The sequence below is a fragment of the Rattus norvegicus genome, chromosome 8 (assembly GCF_036323735.1).
Source record: "Rattus norvegicus strain BN/NHsdMcwi chromosome 8, GRCr8, whole genome shotgun sequence".
NCBI classification, from domain to species: domain Eukaryota; kingdom Metazoa; phylum Chordata; class Mammalia; order Rodentia; family Muridae; genus Rattus; species Rattus norvegicus.
Window position 1 is genome coordinate 120,972,928 of NC_086026.1, and position 19,257 is coordinate 120,992,184.

At 43.7% G+C, this 19,257-nt stretch overlaps 1 protein-coding gene across 28 annotated transcripts in view; it reads right to left on the reverse strand.

Annotated features, from left to right (window-relative positions):
* Arpp21 (cAMP regulated phosphoprotein 21) overlaps window positions 1-19,257 on the reverse strand; it is a 164,623-nt gene that overhangs the window by 59,964 nt on the left and 85,402 nt on the right. For 19 of the 28 annotated variants that reach the window (XM_006243975.5, XM_039081801.2, XM_006243974.5 and 16 more), the window contains 3 exons: window positions 18,993-19,052; window positions 14,837-15,066; window positions 8,855-9,088 (listed from right to left, as the gene is read on the reverse strand). In XM_006243975.5, coding sequence (XP_006244037.1) covers window positions 8,855-9,088; window positions 14,837-15,066; window positions 18,993-19,052 — 524 coding nt within the window. The remainder of the gene's footprint in view (window positions 1-8,854; window positions 9,089-14,836; window positions 15,067-18,992; window positions 19,053-19,257) is intronic. The other 9 variants (XM_063265841.1, XM_039081805.1, XM_017595760.2 and 6 more) reach the window with 2 other exon arrangements.

Consider the following 19,257-nt stretch of genomic DNA (forward strand, 5'->3'; position numbering starts at 1 on the left):
TGTGGTTCTTCATTTATTTAATGAGTATACAAAGCAGCAAGTGTCTCCATGGCCTTTTCTCACAAGATAAGCTTTAACTGATCCCCTGTCTCTGTCTCCCACCCCACCCCCACTGCACCCCTCCTCCCTTTAGACCCCCTTCTAGTTATAAAACACATGTCTTCTCTTACCCCACCTCCCTCACTTACAATCTCCTCTCTCACTTCTCATGGGCCCTTTCTGGTCACCATACATCCACCTCCACATCCTCCCACGTAGATACCTACATACATATAACAACTGGAAGCTAAGTCCACGTATGAGAGAGAATGTGCAGTCTTCCCAAGCCTGGGCTGCCTTACCTAATGTAAACTTTTTCTGTTCCATCTACTTCCCTATAGACTTTGTAAGCTTGTTTTTCCTTTCCTGGTTTCATATTTTTAAAGAGATATCAACCCTGCTTGCAGAGCACAGTGGTGCCACCACTTGTGACCAATGCTAGCTTATGCTGGATTCAAACTTGTCATAGGACGATCTTTCATAGGACGATCTTTCAATGGACCATGTCTATAGCTTTACCCTTCGAGATACTGGCTTGCTCACTGTGAGGGGGTTGAGTGCTTAGCAACTGTGTGGCTTTGCGGTTTGGAAAAAGATGCTGGAGGAAGAAGAGGCTCACAGGGACATGGGGCTGAGGGCTGTGGCTTACAGAGTGAAAGGTGGGAGGTGAGAGAGGAGGAGATGTGGTGGGTAAAAGGAGAGCACATTTCCGGTGTGGCAGGCCGAGGTTCTGAATGCAGATCTCAGCTCTTCCAACAACCCCGTGGATATTTAGTCTCTATTTTACCTCAACCCAAGTCAAGTTAGGCTCAGGGAGACCAGGAGACTTATTTGGCAAAACAAACAACAGCAAGAACAATAAGTTAAATTAAAACGGTAAGGGAGGGAGACATGGCTTGGCCTAGTGAGGCTCCCAAATCCATTCACCTTCCGATGCTCCCGTCATGACTGATTTATGAAAATCTACATACAGAGCACACAGCACAACTCAGAACCATGGGAGTAACAGTGGCAATGGAGAGGCATCACCCAAGGCGTGAGGATCCAGACAAACAAGCTGGACGCCAGGGATGCTGCATTTCCTTCTGCGTAGTCAAAATAGGAGGGAGGAGACATGGCACATGAGAAAATTGACCCATGTACCAGCCGACTGCTTTCTTCACATTCCCATAATCCGGCAGTCCTACAGGGAGTAGAGAACTGGGGATGTTTCTCTACAAGATGAACTCAGAAGTGCACTGTAGGAGCCTAAGAAAAATGCCTAGTAGAATAAGACTCCCCAGGTCAGTGTGGTGCTCCTGGGAAAGCCTTCTTACTGGGTGCTGGCAGGTGGGAAACTGAGCTCTCTATCAGCACATGTCCCAAACCTCTAAGCCCATCTGGTGTACTGAGGGAGACACAGGGCTTTCAGGAGGCATCAGCTACTCTGATCTAGAAGGATGCAATGACACAGGAACCTTGCCTTGATACTCACACTCATATAGAGGCAGAACAAGCTAGGATTGGTAGTCTCATGGGAAAGAAATTAGCAACATAAAGTGAGAATGAGAGAGATGTAAAAACTGACTCAAGGAAGCATGCTATTCTAGGTGGGGAGCGCATATGAACTTCACAAACAGAGTAGACTATTCTGAAATAGGAGTAAACAAATTAAATCAGGAACTTTAATTGTTGCATAACAACAAATAAATATACCTCCTAGGACTAAAAATGCTATAACAATAGTCTCAGAACCAATACCACTGAATGCTACAAGAAATGAACCAGAAATACAGCCATAGAAAATACATGGATTAAGTTGAGCAACTTCATATCTAGCTGGGCTGCACTGGGATGCAGGATCTTTTTAAATTCCTATATGCTGGGCTTATAGGCATGGCCACCATACCTAGGCAACTTTCTTTTTCAAGTTCATAATGTCCCAGACACATATGTGCTTTCTTACTATTGACATTTAATTTTAGCTACATTTTATTGTATGACATTTTTCCCCTGAAAAATCAAGTTTCTTCTAGATTCAAAACTTGTAATCCATGGTTCCCCAAAGGCAGAAATTTGGAAAAGGCTAAAAATTGTTTCAGTTTTAAAAGATTTCTGGGATTGGGAGGAGAGAAGGGAAGGGAAGAGAAGCTCTGATTGAGATGTAAAGTAAATAAATTAATTAATGAAAAAACCATATTCTATCAATGTTTTGAGTATCCTGATGCTCAGTTTTCTTTGAACCCCAGTGCTGGGGAGGTGGGGTCAGGAGGATCCCTGGGGTACCCTGGACAATGGGTCTAGACTAATCAGGTGAGCCTCGGGCTGATAAAAGACCTTGTTTCAAAAACAGGAGAGACGACCACTGAAGAAAATACACCTGCTGTTGACCTATTGCCTCACAGGGCACACACACACACACACACACACACACACACACACACACACACACATTCACCCACATGCATGTACATACACCTGTACAAAAATGTACACCTATATAAACACTCAGCCACGAGTACACATACATGTACATACACTAGCTCTCACACATTAGCTGAATGGATTCCTTTCTATTATGACCTTGCTTCTGACCAGCACCTCTGAGACATAGGAAAATCTACCTCTAATTCTTGTTAGATGATAGCCCCAAATGCTCAGATGTCCTTTGTGATAAACTCCTCAATCTCAGCTTGAAATGTGATTAGCACACTGTGAGAGATGCCCAAAAGAATTGCCTCCGAGAATCCTAATGCATCTCTAAAACAGAGATGGCGTGGAGTGGAAAGAACAGGAAGAGTCAAATGCTGGTTTGATGCTCACCCAGGAAAGGTGGCAGAGCTGAGAGAAAGCCAAAGCCGCCAGAGAAGAGAACAAAAGCAAGTTCCCAGGACACCTGGGCCATGTGGTTGTTGGCTTTCAAGTCAGACCACAGCAGCTCCTCTGTGTCTGTCGAATTCCACCAATCCAGATACAATTACACGGAATACAAGCAATTAGTTTGACTGACAGCTGAGGCAGACATCACGGGGGTGCAGGGGTGGGAGAAGCCTGCCTGGGCCTGAGCTCATTCAGTCTGAGAAGCAACTGTGGCAAAAGCTGTAGGAGCAGGCTCAGTGGGCCACAGCGTGCATGCTGATGTCAGAAATAAGCTGGGGTCCCTTTAGTTCAAAGCAGAGGCAGAGAAAGAGACTGGGTGTAAAATACACATTTCCTTTCAAAAATATGTTAGCTGAAGAAAGTTTTCCACGGTCCACATCAACATACCTGCTATTATTTCAATAATGGGTCATTATTGAATATTTGCACAAAGCAGAACACCTTGTTGTTCTGCCAGAAAGGGGAAAGATGCGCTTAACTAACTCTGGGGCAGTGAGGTGGCTAAGCAGGTAAAACCTCTTGCCGCCAAGCCTGATGACTTGAGTTCAACCCCAGGGATCCCCACAGAGGAGGGAGAAAACTGACTTCCACACACTGTCCCCTGACTTCCATAGGCAGAGTCTGGCATGCTTGTGTCCCCCCAGAAAGGGTTATAAAATAAAACATAACGGAAAATGTCCCCTCCCCACGAGTTTATAAATATCTTAGTAACACGGAAACGCCCACAAGGACAGTCACATAAGAAATACGATAGCCATAAGCTCCTAACACCGAAGCATGTCTGCTTCCTACTTGAGAGAATGGTAAGGGAAGGGGGAGGGGTTTCTCTGCTTACAGGAAGAAGGGTCAGGTTGACAAAGCGAGCAACAGACAAGGATTAACTCCGCCCTTGAAGGCCATCTTGTCAGACAGTGCAGCAACATTTCCAGACACACTTGAGAACAGTGTGGAAGCATCGGATAAACAGACGCTGGGAATCCTGGTCAAAGTCTAGGGTTGAAGAGGCCCAGCAGGAGCACTTGACAGAGAAGTTCTGAGAGGCTCCTCAGCGTGAGGGCCTCAAATTCTGTGCCTTGCACAGTCGTGGATTTGCGCAAGGTGAAGAGAAGGCCGTGTGACTATACGGTGTGGAGGGGCATCGGCTGGAGTTGGGCTGACTGTTGACACATCTAGGTTGCAATAAAACTCCTGCCAAAGCTACCCAAAGGAGCCTGTGATTCAGGACGGCTGAAGGAAGAGCATGAGGAAAAGTCTAGACTTGCTTTGCAGACAGGACAGCATTGGAAAAACAAACAAACAAACAAGCAACTTTGACTACTTACTCATTTAGGTTATTTCCTCCTGAAAATAACCAGGAGGAATCAAAGGGAGCTTGAATGTGACTGAGTGAGAGACAAGTTGGTGGCCAAGACAAATTTCAAACATCTGGGGGCTGAGGAGAAGGCTCAGTGGGGAAGAATCCTTGCTGAACAAGCACGAGGACCTGAGTGTGAATCTCCACCACCCATGCAAAAAGCTGGTGTGGTTACATGCTTGCCTGTCACATCCCTGCTTTAGCATGCAAGACAGGATTGCTACAGCTTGCTGGCTGCCAGCCTAAACACAGGTTCAGAGACAGATGCTGTCTCAAGGGAAAAAAGTGGAGCTTGATAGGTCAGGACATCTGACATCCCCCTCTGGCTTCTCTCTGCCCATGAGTCAATATACCACACACACAAACATACCACACACATGTATACACCATTTTATACTCCCATGTACACACGAAATTCATAATCATGGCCGACCCGGGGAGCTACAGGGACATACAAGAAGGTTCTCAGTACACCCTATGTTTAGAGCATAGCAAGAGGTAATCCCACTGTCCACGAAAAAGATGTTTCACTCCTTGTTCCATGCAGTAGACACATGACTGGGACACACATGTTCATGTACTACACATCCTTTAACAAATCGGACAACAACTTGTAGGAGTCAGGTCTCTCCCTTCAGATGAGTACTAACCATAGAACTAAGATGCTCAACCTTAGAGCAGGCACTTTCACCCACTGACCCAACCTTGCAAGCTCAGTCAATTGCAAATTCATACATGGAGCCCATTCTCAAGCATATGACATTGGGTGGGAAATCACTGTGCTATCTAGATAAACATATGGGATGGTTGGTAGATATTTATTCACCAGTAACTGAAGTCTGTCATTCATTCTAGGAAATCCCAGTTTTTCCCCAGTTATTTAAAATGCACCAAGGGAATGGGAAAGAAGGTATTAAGTCTCGAATCCAGGACAAACTGTTAACTGAAGTGCCAACTTAACACATCAAGATTTGGCTGCAAGTTCTCCCAGCATCCCTCAGTCACTAGCTGTTAAAGAGTAAGGCTGGCATACCATGCCCCCTACTCTTAACTTCTTCAGCCCAGGGGCTGGGCTATGCTGCCCCCATTTTCTGTCCCCTATGTAATTCAGACATTTTGTTATCTAGCCTTTTCCTCTACTCTTTAATCTCCTTGCTCTCTCCTCTCCCCTCCCTCCTCTCCTCACATGGTCCAGGTCAGGATCAGGTTCACTTTGGACTCTTCCAAATGTCCCTGCCTCTGGCTGTGCTCTCCTTCATCTGACAATAAAGCTTCTTCCACAATGTGCCTAGGAATAGTCATGTCCATCCTTCCTTCCTTCCTTCCTCCCTCCCTCCTTTCCCTTCCTTTTTTCTTCCTTCCCTTCCCTTTCTTCCTTCCTTCTTTCCTTCCTTTCTTCATTCTTTTTTCCTTCCTTACCTTTCTTCCTTTCTTCCTTCCTGTCTGTTTTCTTCCTTCCTTCCTTTCTTCCTTCCTTCCTTCCTTCCTTCCTTCCTTCCTTTCTTTCTTCCTTCCTTTCTTTCTTTCTTCCTCTCTTTCTTTCTTTCTTTCTTTCTTTCTTTCTTTCTTTCTTTCTTTCTTTCTTTCAATAGTCAGGTACCATTGTTGCTTAACATAAAAGTATTTGTGCCCTGTGATTGGCAAGGTATGAAGAGTGATTTCTCACCCATGGTGTCAGCAGAATGGATTCCAGCAGAGGTTACATAAGAATCACAAGGTATGTGTCACGTATGTACTTACCATGTACACATACACACACCCCTGGACAGGTGTATAGTGTGGTTACTTACTATAACATATCCCTCTTATGGTTTTATCTTTATTAGTTTTCAGTGTGTGTACATGTGTGTGTATGTATGTATGTATGTATGTATGTATGTATGTATGTATGTATTTTTGCCAGAGATGACAGATCTCATGGAGGAGGGTTTCTGGGTGTTTGTGAGCAACCTGACTTGGACAGTGGGAACCAAATGCAGATTCTCTTCAAGAGCAGTACTTGTTCCTATCCACTGACCCATCTCTCTTCCTAGAATGTATATATTTTCAATAAATGATACTAAAGTCACTCTAAAAATATATATTTTCATGTGTATATAGATTGTGTATTTGTGTGTCTGAATTTTTGCATGTATGTGGGTACAGGTGTCTGTGTGTGAGCACATGCACACATGTACATGCATGCATGAATGGGTACAACTTCATGACTGTCACTGTGTTTGTACATGACTGTGACTATATTGATGTCTTGAGCATTCCTCAATGGCTTGCCATATTATTCATTATCTCTCAGTTGAACTCAAAGCTCTACAAATTGGCTAGTCTTGCTATTCAGTATGTTCTAGGGATCTCCGGTTTCCACTTCCACAAGTCTCAAATTATTGACTAACTCTCATGCCTAGCAGGCATTTACAGGCTTCCTGGAATCCTCACTCCTGTCTTCAGGCTAATCCAGCTCGTGCTCTAACCACTTAGCCATCCACCTAGCCAGGAAATGTAGCTTCTCACCTCTCATGGCACAGCCATATTATAAAATACAATAACCATGGTATTTATGAGAGATAGTTCCATGCCTAGCATGTGTCAAAGCAAACAAAGGTCTGTAGAGGGATCACTCAGTAGTGCCTTCCCTCTAGTTGAGAGCCTTTCTCAAAGGAGATATTTTGATAACAGCCTCAAGTGACTCCATCCAATGAATGAGAATCAGGACTTGGCACTAGCAGAATTCTATTTCTTTGCTAAATGAGTTAGATTGCATATAATAATATATATACACACATATCCAAAGCCACACTATCATTACTAACGATACTCTACAAAACATACTTTTGTGCCTTTTTAAGAACACTCTGGAATTCTGCTTAAAACAAATCAAACAAATGAATGTTCTGTGCTGGCTCCTTTCTGCAAGTCCTCTATTCACTCAACAGCAAAGGCTTTTAAAACACTGACAATCAAATCACCCTCTGTCAGGGTCCAGAATAGTGGGTATGATACTGGTCTCCTGCAATAATTCCAATAAAACCCAAGCCATTCAGAAAATGCTTTTTAGAAATACCTAGTCTTAGGCTTTCAAGTGGTTTTCAGTAAAATGATTATGGTTTCTGTTCTCTCAAACTTATGATACTTTGAGAATGTCTCCATCAAATCCCATGCTCTGAGAATGGGCCATATGCTTTATGGGAACAGGCAGTTACTTCAGGAACTACTTTGCCAAAGTTCCCATGTTGCACCAGGGACCCTAATTGCCAGTAGCACTCCCTATGTGAGCAGATCCAGTCAATCACTCTGTGAGAGGTTCAGCTGTTCCTCTATGTTCAAGTGTAGATAATTGAAATAATGTTCTACATACCAGAGCTAAATTTCAGACTCCTTTCCAGAGAATTCCATTCTTTCCAATCCCTAGTAACAAGTTCTGAATGCTAAGCATGTCAGCACAGCTCTAAGAATATTCTGGACTCTCTACTCTCTGTGGTGGTGGTGGTGGGGGCTTTGGTCTGTTTCTTAGGGAGACTGCTACACTTCAGCCAGAAGAGTCTCCTTACCTTCTGAGATTCTAGACAATGATGACAAAGAGGAAACGGCCAAGGCAGACCTCCTTAAATACTCTCTTCAGTTTATCTGTGGAGGCTGGAACCTCCATGGCCTTGGTTCTTTGTTGTTAAAATGGGAGTTACCTATCCAATAGGGAAATTGGCTCATCATGGAATGAACCATAATTATGGACAGGGCAGTTTCCCAGCCCCACTACAAGCAGGCTGGGTCTATTATCCCCACAAGGGGCTATTTAATGCTTGTCATTATTCTCTTTACTTGTGTGGGTTCTTCTTATTCTGCAGGGGCTGGGTAAATCGCATAATCTTCTATAATCAGGGACCTGGGGTCCAGGAATCCAAGGGATTCCTTGCATTCCTGAAATGTGTTTGAGTGAAAAATACTTCAGATGTAATGCAGGCTCACTGAGCATCAAATAAGAGAAGCATAAGCTTTGATTAGCATGTCCCAGCTCAGGACAAGGCTGACCCGCATCTTAGGTCCTCATAAGAGGATAAAACTCTCCACAGCCAAGAAAAAAAAAGGGGAATAAATGAAGAGGATGCTGCCTCAGCTGCTGCCTGATGTCCTCTTCCTCCTCCTTTCCTTCCTCCTCCCTCTTCTCCCCTCCACCTCTCCCCCCTCCTCCCCCTCCTCTTTCTCTCTATCCTCTCCCTCCTCCTCCCCCTCCTCTTTCTCTCCATCCTCTCCCTCCTCTCCCTCCTCCTCCCCCTCCTCCCCACCTCTTTCTTTTCCTCTTCTCCATTTTCAGGGCTGGAAATTAAAACCAAGACCTTAGTCATGCCAAGCAAGTAATTTACCACGGGGCTTCGGCCCTAACTCTTGAGAAAGTGTGACTCCTGGATAGTATCTGATCTATACAAATGTTGACGCATTTACATACATAGCTGTAAATCTAGACTCCCCCAAAGTCACCACAATGTAGTCCCCATACTCTGTCTCCTACCCAAGTAGGTTTTCAGAAAACTTGATAGTGAATTTTACTTATCAAAGAGAAGAACACCCCTTTAATAACTTGTGTTTCCGGCAGAGCAGGTGAGTACTGACCTGTGTGTGGATTAAGAAGGATGCTTCCAGGTGGGATGCCAGTCGCGCTTTCAAGTGGGAGGAGGATGTAGCTGGTGCTGCTGGGAGGAACCTGGCCCCCCATTCCATTCTCTGAATAGGCCATACAGCCAGGAGAGCCAGCTGCCACACTAGAGGTCAGGGCTGTGCTCTGCAGAGGCGGGTGGGTGCGGGACAGTGATCCTGAGGAGCCTGCACTGCTGGAAGACTCAGAACCTGGCAGAAAGATGGGCATCAGTAGAGCATGTGGCACACAGAGCAGTAGAGAGACAATAGCTAGACATGAAAAAGCGGATTCTTTCCCACGGGTACATTGCGCAGTTTGCGGTGTGCGCTGTAGGATGAGGTTAGCCAATGTCCTTTCCACATTTTGAACTTATATTTCTGGAAACCTTTGCTTCTTGTTTCTCATGCATTCCATTTTTTCTAAGAGAGAATTATAAACAACCATTCCTTCAGCTTGTGCGTACACACTCTAGGAGATAAACTGGTAAATGGGATTTCCAGGCAATGAACTCAGTACCGGCAAATGCCCATCTCTTGAGTAATTAGTGCTACGATAAATACTTCTCTTAATGAGACTTCTCTTAACGAGACAGACTGATAGGAAACAGGAAGTGGGTGGAGAATAAAGAGATGGTCACTCAAGTTGTCCTAAGATACAGTGCCCTGTGTATGCTCTTGAAGCTCCATTCTTCAGACCTCTATACAGCTAAATTTGAAGGGAATGGATACAAACTGCTGTTTATCCCCTCTATGAGTTGAGGGCTGGACCATTTCTATTGAGAACATAGAGCTACATGAATGGGAATTATTTTTATGATGCTGGAGAGTGAATCCAGAGTCTCGTATGTGCTTAGAAAGAGCTGTAGCACAAACCTGGAGCCACAAGTTACATACATACATACATACATACATACATACATACATACATACATACATACCATTTACTAGAGGGAGGGAATAACTTAGGAGAACACATAAAGAACTGAGAGCTGAGGACAAACAACTATATCTGGATCTAACATTTTCCCAACCTTCTGACTGGGGCAACTTTGAACATCACAGACCACACACCCATTTAGCCATGCTATTCATGTGGCAGCCAGGTAGTGTCACCACCTGACTAAGTTTGGCCAAGCTCTAGAAGATGCAAGAAAGTAATCAAAGTTCCTTCCCAAGGGGGACATAACAGCTTCCAGTGAGTAAAAGAGAGCGAAGACATCAGGACAGCGGACAGAGAAACTCATTGTACCCTCAAGGGGGAATTGGGAGCAGGGAGTGAGTGAGGGGGAAATCATAAAGCAAAGCAAAATGTAGAACTAGGAAGGACAGAGCAGAAGGGGAAAGCATAGGAGGAAGGGGCCTTAGTTCCAGTCATCCTCTAACACACCTCATCTCTCCAGGTAGTATCTGTTGCCTCAATCCCAGAGCTCCCTTCTAGTCATCCAGACTGACTGGAAGCAAGAGGGGCAAGAAGGCTTAATTCTCTATATTGGACCACATTTTGAACAGACTTCTCTTTCTCTCCAGTTTTCAGTCTGTCTTTGTCTTTAAGATAGAAATCCCAATTTCTCCCTATTTTGTGGCCCTTCTGCCTTTCTTAGACTTGAGAGCCATTTTCCTAAGACAATTATTATAAGAGGCAAATAGGACACATTGGTCTGTTTTGAAGTATTTGACTTGGAACTAAGGTACTTAAAAACCTGAAGAAGCAGAACAAAAAGACAGAGGAGGAGGAGGAAAAACATGGAGAGAAGGAAGAGGACCATGTAGAATAAAGAAGGGACAGAGGAGGAGAGAACAGAGGAAGAGAAGAGTGAGAGAGGAAGAGGAAGAGGAAGGTAAAGGAAGAAGATGAGGAAGATAAATGGGAGGCAGAAGGAATGTGGTGCTGCAGCAGCTCAATAGACAAAGACAGACAGACAGACAGGCAGACACAGACAACACACTTCTACTTCCCCCGCCATATCCAACTGGTAGAACAGCAGCATTACTCTATAAAATTTAAAACTCTTGAGTTCCATCACATTATTTTGTTCACTACAATAGCTTTATTGACATATACTTTATGTACCATAAAATTCCATCTTCTCTAGTGAGGGATCTGTCAGGTTTTAGCATATCCCTGAAGCAGAGCAAGCACCATTACTGTCCTGTCTTAGAACATTCTCATTTCCCATAAAGGAAGTCAGTAGAATATAGCAGTGCTAAACACTTCCAAATCCTGATCCTAACTCTACACGATGTCTGATCTAAAACCCGCCTTTATAGATTGTCTGTTTGGAATACTTTTCATAAATATAATTGTAAAATATGTGTAGATAAGGTCGTAGATGTAGCCAGAATAGAGTTCAAGGCTCGTCCACGCTGTATTATGCGTCAAACCATCCTTCCTTTTTTCATTCAGCTCCACTGAGGTCGGAACTCGAAGAAGCTGTGCTTATCTACATAAGCCCTACACAAGGTTAGGGTCAACATTCCATCACGGGTCGGGGAGAAGCTCATGAGGCCCCTCCCCTCCTTGAGGACCTGTAGGCAGTTAATGCTTACCTTGGGGGGTAGGGGCTCATTTTCTAGTGGTGTAAGCACTGGTAAGTTACCCGTATTTCAGTGAGCGAACCCCACTCATGCTCAGGTAAGTAGTCCCAATTCAATGGAGTAGGGTGCAAAAGAAAATCATGACATGAAGTTAAGAGGGGAGAAGCTTATTGGGAAGAAAAAGGGGTTTACTAGGAGGGAAGGCCAGAAAGACAGGGGCTAAGGGAGGGACAGTCAAAGCACCTTATGAATGTGAAAATGTGAAGGAATGAACAAATAAGTAACAGTGTTCTATCCAGGGCTGATCTGTACGCAAACCTTCCAATCAAGGGGCAAGTGATGGTAGGCAAGGGCAGTTCCTCAGTTAGCACCAATCAGTAATCGCAGTTTCCTCACAGTGACCAATGTCCCTCTGTCACCACGGAACCCCTCTCCAGTCATCTCAAGGCACAGAAGCCTTACTTCTCAGTTAATAACTCTACAAATTATTTCTGGATTCAGCGGGTCAGAGTTCAGCAGTGTGATCTAAAACCTCCAAAATGTATTAGGAGAAGGCCACCCAGGCTGTTACTTGGAGTAACCAACACGAAGAGGATGTGGCCGTGGGAAGATGGGGTATGACACATTAAAATTAGAAAATTAAAAACAGGGCATTGAGATTCGTCTCAGACTATCAAAAACCATCCTCGGAGGTTGGCATGGAGTCAGACTGAGGGGAAGATGAGTTACATCTAGAAAATGAAACCATGCAGTCACTCAAGTTATGAAAACGAAAGGATGGCTTATGTCTCTGGAGAGGTTATTTTCAGAGGATGTAGATGGATGCCTCAATAGCTAGGTGCCTGGAAACTTCTAGAAAGGCAAATTGCCATGCTCCATTTGACATCTACTGACTTAAAAGCCATGGAGAAGGCAAAATGTGATGTCACTTGACTTCCCATGTCAGATGATGCTGGGAGCATTGCTGTGGAACTGAACCATGGGGGCGAATGACCAAGCACTAGTCTGAAGCAGAGTCAGGAGGAAGTGTGGGCTTATTGCCCAGCCACATTGCCAATCCCAAGGGGACAACCAGTCTGAAGCAGAAAGACCACCACAAGACTGCTCCCAAGATCAGTACGACAGCATCCTCAAACTCAATAGACTTGAGCTGGGCTGCTGGCAAACCGCTCAAGAGACCACATGTATACACTCGGTGTTGAGCTTTAAACGGATTTAAGAGAGCATCTCTAACATGGAAAAAGTCTCAAGGTTACCCAGTTAGAGCCAGAATCTCCACAGGAAGGAGAACAGCTTGAACACCTCATTTCAGAAAACACATTTGGCTTCTGAAAGACTTTAAAAGTTTTCAACTTTACCATGCCAATTAGAAAATAAATCAGAAATCCGTTCTGATGCTCGTGACAGCCAAACTGGCAGGTTTACTTCATAAAACCGCCTTGGGGAGGTTTAAGATTGTTTTGACATCCTCTCTTGATCTCCTTATTAAAAAAAAATCTGTTTCTCCTTTCCATGCCTGTGCCTTGATGAGCTTTCGAAGGGAGCCGCTTAAGCTAAAAGGAAGAAAGAAAATGTCTGAAGCCTTTAAAAATCTCTAATGGTTCTCCAAAGTGAGTGGCGTTTTACCATTCGTCAAGTGTTTTAAATGCTTCCGATGAGCTTTGCTTTGGAAGTGACAGGGGTTTGGTGCATGAAAAACGGTGATTAATTTTAAAATGGTAAGAGCCCTTTTGGGGTGCTGGAATTTTTTTTTAAGTGCACCATTTAAGGTACTTGGTTTCAGCATCTTAAGAACTGAAATTGTTTAACCTTTCTTAGTTTACAAGAGTTCAAGTGTACCGCCTCGGCTCGTGTGGATTTCAGATGCTGTGATAGTGCGATACAAGAGCAATTAATTAGAGTCGGAATCAAGAGCTTAACAGCTAGTGAACAGATCTCTCAGGAAGAGGGCACCCACCCACCTGCGCTCTCCAAGGAGCTCTGTGCTGTGTATATTGTGAAGTCTCTGGATAAATGTTATTAATTTGCCTGCTATGTAGGAAAACATGAGATAATTTCTTAGGAGGAATTTGTCAACAACGTGATTACGCGAAACTATCAGCATAATGGACCTGGTTTTGGGCAAACCCCTTCTCTCCTTCTTCAGCAGGAGTCTGGAAAGCGCTCAATGCAGGGCGAAGATATCTCAGCTTCAAATGGGGCTCTCCATGCTCTGCCTAAGCCTTCCACTCCTGAACCCCAGTCCTGACACCCAGGGCTTTAAGTCTCAGTGATAGTTAAAGTGACAGTGCACTGCCTCTTGCTCCACCCTCCCCCTTTTTCTTGGGGTAAAAATCAGCATCTGGTACCATTGCTCAGACTCTGTCCATTACCCTGTCAACACAAGGAATCCCAACATCTTGGAGCTCACTAAGTAGCTAGGCTGGCTGGCTAAAGGGACAGCACATGCCACCAGCCCCACCCTTTCTTGGGCTAATTCTAGTCTTCGTGCTTGCAGAGAAGCAATTCACAGGTGGAGTCAACCTCCCCGACTGAGAGCGACCGTAGATTCTAAAGTCATGGTGCCAGTGAAACTTCTAGGTTTGTTGTCACCACTTTCTAAGCGTCTAGCATGTTCCTTAAGCTGTCTAGCTGGAAATATCACTATTTCTCCAGAGGGGGGGGATGAAGCAGAAATCATAAAGAAACAAAAAAAGTGACCTTCACTTCCCAGTGAAGTTTGGAAACACCAAACACTCCAGAGATTGGCCTTCCTCATCTGCAAATCAGGGACACAAACACTTCATGGCCTCGATAAACGTAAGTGTGCACTGACTGGACCTTTGCAACATGCCAGCTACATGCAAACTGGTCTGCATATATTGAAACGTTTTGTCTTCCTAAGAACCATTAAATGTGGAGATATTAGCATCTCTATATCTCAGACGAGGAAATAGGCACATATAATTTAAATAATAACAGGTTCAGGAGCAGAGGAACAGTGCGCTCACACGGGAACTAAATCTATTACCCTTATAATGACCTTACGAGGCAGCTACCGAGAGTATGTCATAGCATTACATTTAAAAGCAGTCGCTAACTTTTGTTAAATAATCATCATCTGTAGTTACCAAGGTAATCACCTTTATCTTAAAAATTCTATCATTTAAACTTTAAGTAAGTAAACCGGGTTCATAAAACATCTGATAGCATCTATTTCACCAGGAAGGAAACTAAGGAGAAAGAAGTGTAAGGATGAGCTTCAAGGGTGTGGCTAGCTAGGAAGATACAGTAATCCACTTAAATAATGCCTACTGACTCCTTAAATGGAACAGGATGACTATTCCTGTCATTAGTTAATTCAAAGTCAAGAGAGACAGAGAGGATATGGCCTGATTAGAATCCAGGAAGCTCTAGGGCCGGGACTCTTTCAGTAATACCTACCTGTTTTGGACAGTTTCCCAGCACTCCTAGTACTGGATGTGCTGTCGCCCCTGGTCAGCACCGTGATGCCCCCAAAACTTGCAGTCTTGGTCATGGTGGGCTTCAGATTGCGGTTGGAGCTGTCAGAATCTGTGCTGCTCCAGGCTCGCTGGTGGTCTGGCCACCTGAGCTCAGTCTCTGAGCTGCTCTGCCGGCTCCCGGAAGTTCTTCCTGAGCTGTCTCGGTGAGCCCTGCACCGCCATCAGAAAGATTTATTGGGACAGAGTTACCCTTCATGACACGGTGGGTGGGCAGAGGAGCCCTTCGGAGAATAGTCACCTCTACTCTTCTCTTTGACCATTTTAACACCCTCACCCCCCGCCCCATCCAACAGGGTTACGAATACCTGGATGACATAAAGACACGTAACGTATGACACATGGCACACATTATACATGGGAAATCCAAACCTAGAGACACCATGATCCCTCTGCCAGTGAAGGAGACACAGTTGGAGACAGGTGCAATAAAACATAATCGTTAGCTTCTCTCTCCGTGAGAAAAGTGGGTACACTCTCCTGACTCAAATCAATAATGAATTCATGTTCAGAAGTAATTATCATCTTACATAATTCTAAAAATAATTCTCAGGAAAGAGGTTATTTTTTCCTCCTTTAGCATTAAATAATTTGCCTCGGAAGAAAGCTATTTATTAATTCATCCTCCAACTTTAGGTTCTGTGTGGTAATCTTTGTTCATCAAGAATTTAACAAAAGGGTGATCATGTGATTTCTATATGAACTCACGCTGAGAATCTGTCCTGTGACTTTAACCTCAGTGGTCTAAGGAAACATTTTGCTAATTCTTACCAGGTAGAACCGTTCACAAAAGCATCAGCCTGGCCCTATATGTTGGCCTGAGATTTTCCTAGAACATCAGTGGAAATTTCAAAAAAAAGAAACCCTTGAAGTGAAAGAATACATTCATTCAAAATGTATCTAATACAATGGAGGTTACCTGGTGGCTAAAGCTGAATTGGGTTGGGGACAGATTACTTTCAAGGAGTATGGAAGTTTGCATGTGTTTTGTGAGGAAATTTGTAGTTTCATTAGTTCCCAATCTCCCTAAGGAACAAATCTGTGCATATTTACAAAGCTTTTTTCCCGTGCTGAAATAATGTGTCATTAGACCTTTTCTGTGGTATAAATGAATGAAGGGGCATCACTCACAGGTAATAAGTGTAACCTCACGTCAGGATGAGATGTGATGTAGTCAATGCATGAATCAAATCTCAATGCCTGATCAAAGCTTTGTTTAGAACCAATCCCTCTAGGTCAGTACTGTCCTGTTGGGCAGTGAGGAGTCTACATAGATCTCTCTAATAGAAGTACTCCCGGTACCCTGAGCAGAAGCAATGCCTCTGCCTCAACTCAGGAAACTTTTGTCTGTGTCTGGGAAGATTAAGAAGGGAAATGGGTTTGAGAACTAGTGAAGGCCAGTAGAGAGGCAAGGGATGTGGTGGGATAGAAAAATCAATGATTAAGAAGCATTTTCACTAGTCACAATAGATGAAAACACCCCTTATCAAAGTTTCCTTATGATATCTATTGTCAGAACCTTGGGGAAAGATGGTTTCAGAAGTAACGAGCACCTGAGAGGAGACCTGATATGGGAAGGAGGTAAACATGCCAGTGGCCAGGTGCCCTTAACTGACATGCTTTCACAAATGGAAGAAAGCTATTGGGGCTGTTGTGTTGTCCAGCATAGTTTGTTCTTCGAACATCCAAGTACAGCTTCATCCTTCTCTTGTATAATTCTGATTGTGCTGGCCCTTCTCTGACAAAGTACAGCTAAACCATCCCTTAGTAACTATGAATGAACGAATGGGACAACCATCTCCTCTGTAGATGACCTGGAATGTCTGGAAGGAGAAATGTACCCGCTAGGTGGGGGCGATCCTTTCTTCAATCACCAATTCCCCTGCATTTCTCCCTTCTACCCTGACTTCTGCACCTCCGTGACAGGAAGCCAGATTTGTAAAAGTCCCAGTGTGACTGACACCATCTTCTCAAAGGCGGTGACCTCCATTTTGCCTGGGTGTAGTTGACACCCTTGGGCATGGAAGATCTGTTTTCAGCAACTGTAAAAGGTCGTCTAGACTTAACCTATCTCCCTTCACCCGTAAAGTGACCTGAGCTACCCTTCTCTGGCCTGGTGGCTGATCCAATCGGCATTCTAAGCCAGGATCTACGCAGTGTTTAAAGGGGTAGAATTTTTAACTTTCTTCCTCTAGGAGATACCGTAGAATCCAAACTAAAAGATACAATTCCTTATGGTTTGTAGATAGGTACAAATTGAAATGTAACTCTCATTTCTCTATCTCCTGGCTATTTATCCCAGTAATGGCAGGCTGGGGTCCTAAATGAATTCCATGTCTACTCGGCATGGAGTCATAAAGGTTACGGAAAAGCACATACTAAAATGCCTTCCGCCCTGACCTTGTGAAGTTCAGATTGGTCCTTTATCAACAAGCATCTAGGGAAATAATGGGCACTGGAGCTTTTTACAGACAACTAGGATTCCATTCCGTGACAGTCGTAAAGCAAATACACATTTTGTTCTGTTTCTTTGCTTATTGATAATTAATGACAAGTTCCTTTACTTCTGAACATTGGGATTTTATTTTCCCCAAGTTAGATATGTACTCAGAACCACTCTTACAATGATCTATGTGCCCTTCTGTGCGCTAATATCTGAAACTTAGCGACTGGGGTAAATGATGGGCCCCGTGATTTGCTTCCCCGATTATACCATAGCTCTGCTAGGAGGTGACTTGGGCATTGTGTTAAAGGAACTGGCTTTTTAAAGGCTTGTATCTAATCCATATCACAGAGTATGTGAGTTCAGGGTCTGGGTTTCCAGTAGAAAAATCGAAGGTCATCACTAAGTATTCAGAAAGAGAAAGGGGAGAATCTCATGATGCCCAAGGAACTTGGGAAGGCAATGTTCAGCCTAGGAGGGTTAGAAACAAGCAAACAAGACCTCAGTTTCTGCTTTTCAGCTAATGCCTAAGGGAAGAGGAGAACTCCACTGATGGTGAAAATCTCAATTCAAAGTGCTTTCGAAAGGCTTGGTAAATCCATCCACTTTTCCTCTTCTTTTCTTTCTTTGAAATTCTTAAGAGTTTGTTTGGTGATCTATCTCTATTCTAACAGAGATTGAGCCCTCCCTAGTGCCTTGCAATGTATTCATACATACACAATAAATATTTAATATTTTAATTTTGTGTGTGTGTGTGTGTGTGTGTGTGTGTGTGTGTGTGTGTGTGTACTACAAGTCCTCTGTGTGTAGATCGGAAGAGAACAGACAGGAGTGTGTGTAGGTCTGAAGAGAACAGACAGGACTGTGTAGATTGGAAGAGAACACACGGGAGTTGGTTTTCTCTACCATGTGGGTCCTGGGGATTTAACTCAGCTCGAGAGGCTTGGTGAAAAGCACCCTTATCCTCTGAACCATCTTGAAGACCTGATACTTCGTGTTTTTAATAACACTGTTTACAACTGGCCCTATAAGTCATGTCAGGCAGATATTTAAGATAGTGATGAGAAATGGGGCTGGCCTTCTAGTCTCATAGAGCTGTTAGCCTAGCAAAGAACTCAAAAAGTAATTAATTCTTTCCCCTCACGCCACAAATCTTTGCCTAACTAGTCCATTATAATTGAAGAAGCTTCATAATTTCCTTTTAGAAATTAAATAAGTGCTTAAAATAGTGTTTGAAATACTATGATGGACAGTAGTGATTTAAAAACCAGCCTCCCTAACAGAGTTAAATTGATTTAGTTTCCAGGATTAGGGATGAACACATAATTGTAGCCTTTCAGGGAAATCTTAACTCATCTTAATTTGTCAAAGCAGGTTTGAGAGTGTTCAACCAGTGTAAACAGTGAATCCTCCATCTAGTGATGCTTCTTATAAGGACCCAGAAGAAGAATACACAGAGTCATGTCTTTCCAGTGCTACCTCTTGGCCTGTCCACTTGTATAACAAATGCTACAGGAAAAAAAACTGAACAAATTTTAACTCCATGAACAGAAATATTGCATACTAACACTTATATTGCACACGGATTCTGCCACATCATCTGAAAACACAGTTTATGAAAGTAAACCATACCAACCGAAAGAGCTGTCTTTTCTTATAGGTCTCATTGCATATGTGCATATCTTCCTGGAGCCTACTGGGAATGAAAAACACCATGTTTACGACATAAAGCCTAAGGGTATGAGACGCCCTATGCAGAATGGATGTGCACTTCGCCATAGCATGCCCTGCTTGTAAACCAGTCCCACACATTAGTGTCTGCCTGTGTGGTGTTAAGGTTTGTATGACTACATTCACGGCAGCCAGGAAGCATTGTAGCCTATTAACCTATGCTAGAAAGA